Source organism: Stegastes partitus, unplaced genomic scaffold (assembly GCF_000690725.1).
Source record: "Stegastes partitus isolate 25-593 unplaced genomic scaffold, Stegastes_partitus-1.0.2 Scaffold2564, whole genome shotgun sequence".
Taxonomy (NCBI): Eukaryota; Metazoa; Chordata; class Actinopteri; family Pomacentridae; genus Stegastes; species Stegastes partitus.
The window spans coordinates 26244-32846 of NW_007580295.1; the positions used below are offsets into that span (position 1 = coordinate 26244).

The 6603-nt window shown below is 43.9% G+C and overlaps 1 protein-coding gene across 1 annotated transcript in view; it reads right to left on the reverse strand.

Moving 5' to 3' along the window:
- The window catches only part of epb41l4a (erythrocyte membrane protein band 4.1 like 4A), a 14526-nt gene extending 9105 nt beyond the window's left edge, over positions 1 to 5421 (reverse strand). Inside the window, exons 1-10 of the mRNA XM_008305621.1 lie at positions 5335 to 5421; positions 5148 to 5252; positions 2402 to 2447; positions 2174 to 2252; positions 1179 to 1276; positions 868 to 949; positions 560 to 647; positions 379 to 467; positions 221 to 284; positions 30 to 121 (exon numbers count right to left, since the gene is read on the reverse strand). Coding sequence (XP_008303843.1) covers positions 30 to 121; positions 221 to 284; positions 379 to 467; positions 560 to 647; positions 868 to 949; positions 1179 to 1276; positions 2174 to 2252; positions 2402 to 2447; positions 5148 to 5252; positions 5335 to 5421 — 830 coding nt within the window. The remainder of the gene's footprint in view (positions 1 to 29; positions 122 to 220; positions 285 to 378; positions 468 to 559; positions 648 to 867; positions 950 to 1178; positions 1277 to 2173; positions 2253 to 2401; positions 2448 to 5147; positions 5253 to 5334) is intronic.
- Between the last annotated feature and the right edge of the window lie 1182 nt (positions 5422 to 6603).

The window sequence follows — 6603 nt, forward strand, 5'->3', positions numbered from 1 at the left end:
GTGTGTGTGTGTGTGTGTGTGTGTGTTACCTGTAGAAGGTGTGATGTTCGACACAGCACCTCCACAGACGTTTACAGTCACATCGATCTGATGTCTGAAAGAAGAACGACGTCTCTGAACCCTGAAACATAAAAACAGTTTGAGATGACGTTCGTTATTTATTAGCATTCGCATTAGCGTTAGCATTAGCGTTAGCTTCAGTTAGCCAATAGAAACTCACATTTTTGCCTAACACGCTGAGCTCAAACATCTCGTCTTTGAAGTGAAGTTTGGTGATCCGTGGCCTGAAGAAAACATGTCTGAAGTCACATGACAGGTCACATGACAGGTCACATGACAGGAAGCATGAGGTGAGTCAGTCAGAAGTCTCACTCCTACCAGAAATATTTTCCCACCAGCTCTTTGTTCTTGTAGATGACCACGCCCACTGGAGTTGGACCCAGGAAGTACTCAGTCTGGTTCTCGCCCTGCAAGGCATCATGGGAGTAAAGAGGCATTAATAATTAAATAGGTGTGTGATTGATAAGCAGGTGCTGACGGTGTTGATCGGTGATCTTACGTAGGCGGCGAACAGAGAGACTCCGTACATCTGCAGAGAGCTGCAGAGAGACAGAACCAGACTCTGGGCCTGAGAGCGAGAGACCCCACTGGACAACGGAACACAGAGAGAGTCAGTGATCGATCAATCAATCAATCAATCAATCAATCAATCAATCAATCAATCAATCAATCAGCACTGTGCTCCTTGTAACATCAGGCCTCGTGTTCGTTATTCTCCTTAAAATCAACTGTTTCTCTTATTTCAGTTTTGTTTTGGCCTGATTTATTTACTGATTGATTATTGATCACGTTTCATTTCCTGATCACCTCAGTGTTTTATAGATGAGTTGAACTTCCTGCTTCTCCTCTGAGTCTGACATCTCGTCCTCGCTGAGGTCTCCTCGCTCCGCTGGAACAACAAATGAAAACCAGTAAACTCTCCGTCGCTCTGATTCATGAATAATACATAATATATATAAATATACAGTATATAATATATAATATATAATATATAATATAAATATAATATCTGATCAATGAATCTGAACATCGTTTATTCTGAATTCTTCTGGGACACGAATCCTTTTTCTGCTCAGGAGGAAATGAAACATTCGTCCGATGGTATTAAAGTTTGTCACCCTGCAGCATCAGAGCGTCCAGTCGTGGGCGGAGGTGGGCGGGGCATAGCAGGCGACCTCGCCGGACGTCCTGACGAACCTGCAGGTAGAACTGACACCTGACGCAGCACACACCTGGCTTTACTACACATGTATCATTAATAGACTTCTGGACGAGTCCAGACTCTTTCTACATCAACACTCAGTAACACAGAAGTTAAAACGTGTTTTTAGCAAATGTGTTAAAAACCAGGAACTGAAATCTCAGAGCCTGAACGAGGACTCCAGAAGGTTCTTTGTCAGCAGCTTCCAATCTTCTGGTTTGGTCTCAGATGTTCTGTCGGGTCACAGACTTGTCCTGAAGCTCCTCCAGTGTTGGATCGGCTGTTTGCTGAGCGATCGACGGCAGCCACAGCATGATGATGCCACCTCCATGCTGCATCAGGGCTGGTCGTGTCTCTGTACATAAACACCTGGTTGGTGGTTGATCTTCCAGCACCTTCATCTCTGCACAGAACCTGTGAAGCTAAAGACGGCCAGGTTCTTGGTCTCCGATGAAGAGTTCTGCTGGTTCTGGTCTTCTTCTGTTTCAGAGGAACATCTAAACCTGTAGAGATGTTTACAGGATCGCCACACTTTGATCACTGAGGTCTTGGGCTTCAGAGCGTGTTCCGACCCGCAGACTGACCCGTGGATGGGATTCTGTCCTCGGACCGCTCAGGTGAGCTTTCCTCAGGTGACTCCAGCTGTTTGATGATGAATCTAACAGGAGGCAGCTGTCTGGAGCGTTCTGAGGGCAGGTCGATGGAAACACTGACGGCTTCAGTTTGGTCGCGTTGAAGAAAATCTCACAGTTTGGGTTCAAATACGACACGTTCTACAGAAATACTTCACTCTGGTTGTACAAATACACGCACAGTCATGAGATAAGACGTCAAAACGATTAAACACGATAAGATGGAAACATTCTAAAGCAGTTCTACTTATAGCAGGTATGAAGGGAAAGCCAACGGTACCGAGTTGGTTCTTCCTTCAGCTTCGTCGGATCTTCAACATAAAACTTGACTCCAAAGTAGAAAATGTACGGAGGCCCGACTGGGACAAACACACACAAATAAACTATTTAATCCAGTTTGAAAAGCCTCTCAGGTGAAAACAAAATCCTCATTCGTCATCATCACGTCATCATTATTATGGATGAAGTGAAAACAGGTCATTTAGTTGAAGATGCTGCTGAGACTCACCGAGGACTCGATGCTGTGAAAGAGTCTTTGAAGGATCCAACCAGTGCTGAAAGAAACAAACGACTGTGAAGCAGCATCAAGGAGTTCAGTCACATCAGCTCATCTCCTCTAGTTCACCTCATCCAAACACATCAGCTTGTTCAGGTCTAGTTAATTCAACTAAAAGTGTTTAATTGGAATTTTCAGACCATTTTAGACGTGTCTGTGAAGATCCTCAGTCCTCCAGCTCATGGTCCTTCTGGTTGATGAATGGTAGCAGCTGGACCTGCTTGAGTTCCTTGAAGACGTTCCACCTTCATCCAAGAGGCTTCATCAGCTCTGACTGACTGGTTGGGAGTTCCACATACTGATATCCTGAAGGAGACGTTAACACCTGAGTTTGGGTTTTAATTGGGGGTTTGTTGCTCCTCCCCCTCGTTATGTGGGTCGTTAGTGCTCCCCCTGACACAGTGGGGTTCGTTAGGGTCTCTGTGGCTCGGTGTGGATGTGGGTTCATCTTCCTGGGGAGAGATCTGAGGACTGAACTCTCCCCAGGAAGCATAACGAGGGGGAGGAGCAACAAACCCCAATTAAAACCCAAACTCAGGTGTTAATGTCTCCTTCAGGATATCAGGATGTGGAACTCCCAACCAGTCAGTCAGAGTTGATGAAGCCTCTTGGATGAAGGTGGAACGTCTTCAAGGAACTCCAGCAGGTCCAGCTGCTACCATTAATCCACCAGAAGAACCATTTTAGACGTTTAAAACATTGTTTTTGCATCTGAAGCTGCTTTGCCTTAAAGTTGAATGAATGAATGAATGAATGAATGAATGAAAGAATGAATGAATGAATGAATGAATGAATGAATGAATGAAAGAAGAGCTGATGGTTCACTCAACTCATTAAATTAAGTTTATAGGGAACAAAACTAGAAGATGAGCAGATTACCCAGAATGCACTGCCAGAGAGTTAAACCTTCACAGAGACAGGATGGAACCTGGTGCTCCTGCTCATAACGATCTAAATCAGGGGTCGGCAACCTTCAACACTCAAAGAGCCGTTTGGACCCGTTTCACACGGAAAAGAAAACACCGGGAGCCACAAAACCCTTTTGACATCTAAAATGAAGATAATACTGTATAAATTGTTTTTACCTTTATGCTATGTATAAAAAACTATAGTGTGTTGCATTTATGAAATCAGTGAACTGCTACAGAGAAAACAATTTTATTTCTGCAACAAAAACATTTTGAACTCGACGCTATCCAATAAAATATTCAACGTCTATTTGTGTCCTCCTTGTATATATGAAATAAAAAGCTGATCTTAAATTATCCACCAGCAAAGTGAAAATGTCGTCTGGTCGTCCTGCTGCCTGCAGCTGGACTGCTGAGCAGACTGCTGACCGCCTGTGAGCTCTTTGGGACGGAGGAGCTCACGGCAGCACCGCTGCTCGCTGAGGACAGGAACGGCACAACGATACGTGTTATCACGTCAGAGTCTCCAAAACACCAGAAGAGTCTCCAGATTTGTCGCTAGTCGCTTTTGGCAAAAAAAAAAAAAAAAGAAGTCGCCAAGAGGATTTGGAAAGTTGCCAGATTTAGCGAGAACGTTATCCGGTTAATAACACTGTGCATGCCGGTGGGTGTGACGCATATTTTGAGCAACAAAAAAATTAAACACGTTTTATTTTAATGTTACAAGTTCCCAAAAATCTTAAAATTTAGAATTACATTTTAAAAACTAACGAACTAAAATAAATATATTAAAATTAAAATACTAATTTTTCGCCCTAAGTCGGCTGGGATAGACTCCAGCCCCCCCGCGACCCTAGTGAGGATTAGGCGGTGTATAGATAATGGATGGATGGATTATTTATTTCCCAAAGCCACAAGGAGCCGCAGCAGAGGGATGAAAGGGCCGCATGCGGCTCTGGAGCCGCGGGTTGCCCACCCCTGATCTAAATAATTACAACTAGAACAACAACTAATCCTCTGACAGAAGAGAGTTCACGGGTTACTTTAATGCCACTAGTTTAAGTTAGCGATCGCTGCTAATTCATTTTTAAGGGAAGTCAACTGGAAACGTTCCATTTCTCCGGCTGAAGTATTTGCTTTCCTCAGACACAAAATGAAAAACAGGATCTTTTACATCACACTTAGCTTTTCTTTACTCTGTGACTCTGCTCACAGAAAACTGTTTAAGGCTCAGAGATAAATGAGCTGAGGAAGTTATTGTTGTACTTTTGATGAAATGAAAACACCCTTTAAACCAGGGACCTCCAGCTCTGGTCCTCATGAGCTGCTGTCCTGCAGGTTCTAGACGTCTCCGTACTGCAGCACACCTGACCCACATGAATGGATCTCCAGCAGCTTGTTGTCAAGTTCTACACAAGCTGTTCATGATCCACTAAAGTGAGTCAGATGTGTTGCAGTAACATCTAGAACCTGCAGGACAGCAGCTCACGAGGACCGGAGCTGGAGGTCCCTGGTTTAAAGAACAAAATGTGATTTTATGTTGATAGAATCCATCAAAGTGGCTTCAGTCCAACAGAGAGATCCATGAGATGAACCTGACTGTGGCTCAGACACGGAGCTCCGTCCTTCACCGACTCTCATCAACAATCACGTCAGCAGAGTGCAGTGAAGAAGGAAGTCAGTAAAACTCGTCAGTGCGACCAGTCGGGTCGACCTGCCGCCTTCAGGTCATTGAACAGGTCGTTGAACTCACTGCAGCTGAATGAGTTCAAGAGCTTCTGTTTTCTCACCGTCTGCTGCTTGTCGTCACAGAACCTCAAACCGAAGAACTGCACTTCGTCCACGCTCAGGTGAGAAAACACCTGATGCAAGATGGCCGCCGCCTTCGAGGACTTCTGCGTTCGCACGACCAGAGAGAGAGAAAAGGATGAACCAGGAAGTGGAACCAGTAAAATGCACCAGGAAGTCCTCGCTCACCTTGATGCCCGTCAGCGTCAGCTTCCTCTCGTCCAATAGGAGCACTTCTCCATAAAATTCCTCCCGGTTGCCACGGAAACAGGCCATCATTACTGAAGACACAAAAAGCATTGAAACGTGTGTGAGACATGAACCAATCAGGAGCCGCGTTACTGTGATGCTGATGACGCTGAACACTAAAACTGGAACCATCTGATGGAACTGCAAAAGATTTAACTTTTTTCTTTTACAAATAATCACTTATTATTTAAGAATGTGTGATCGTATAACAAAAACAAGTTACTTCACAATTATTTGCTGTTATTTGAATAAAGAATGATACTAAGGATTAAGAAATGCGAAGAACATTTCTTTTTACAGATTTTCATGTTAAATCAAAGACATCATGTAAAGAGAAAAACGCTTTAATTTACTCGTCAAGAGTAAAATATCTGTAGAACAAAGACTCTGTGTCTAAACACTTTCTTACTGTCAAACTCAACAAAATGCTTTTAGTAAAACTATGGGTTTGGGATGAGGACTTTTTCTTTTACAGTTTAGGTGTCTTTTTTTTTTCACTGGTAAACAAATAAATGAAAACTTTTTTTCTGAGATTTTACAAGTTATTAGCTGTGACATTGTAAATTGTTCAACAAATACCAGATAAAAACTCTACGAGGCGACATTTTGTTCTGTTTCATTCCTCGACTTCCTGACAGACCGACTGAGGGTTTAGGCTGACGTGTCGCCTGACAGGCAGAATTCAGGGCAAACCGGCACCATGTTTGGCCTCACATCAGCTGCTGAGAACAGTTTCAATGGATCAACAGTAAAACGATCCTTTCTGAGCGTCAGCCTGTCGTTCAGAAGTCTGCTGTGTCTGAATCTGTGAGCTGCTGGGAAATGAAGCCAGCGTTTCCTCCTCACCTGCAGACTCACCTCGTCCTCCGTCTTCCTCCCTCCGGTTGTCCTCTGCTGGCTTCTTCTTCTTTGTGTCTCTGTGTTGTTGTTGTTGTGTTGCCGTGGAGACGACCTCCTTACCCCTCCCTCCCCTCTGCGTCTCATCTGAACTTCCTGCTTTGCTGTTGCTCCTTTTCCTTCACTGCCAGCGACGAGTTTACTTTGATGAAACAGAAACTAAAAACTGACGGATGGTCGGATATAAAATGTTTGTTTATTTGGTTTTAAAATTAATGACACTGAAGCTGCTGTTCTCACCTTTAAACACTGAGGTTCTCCAGTTAAAAGACGAGGTTCTCCAGTTTAAAGTCGAGGTTCTCCAGTTTAAAG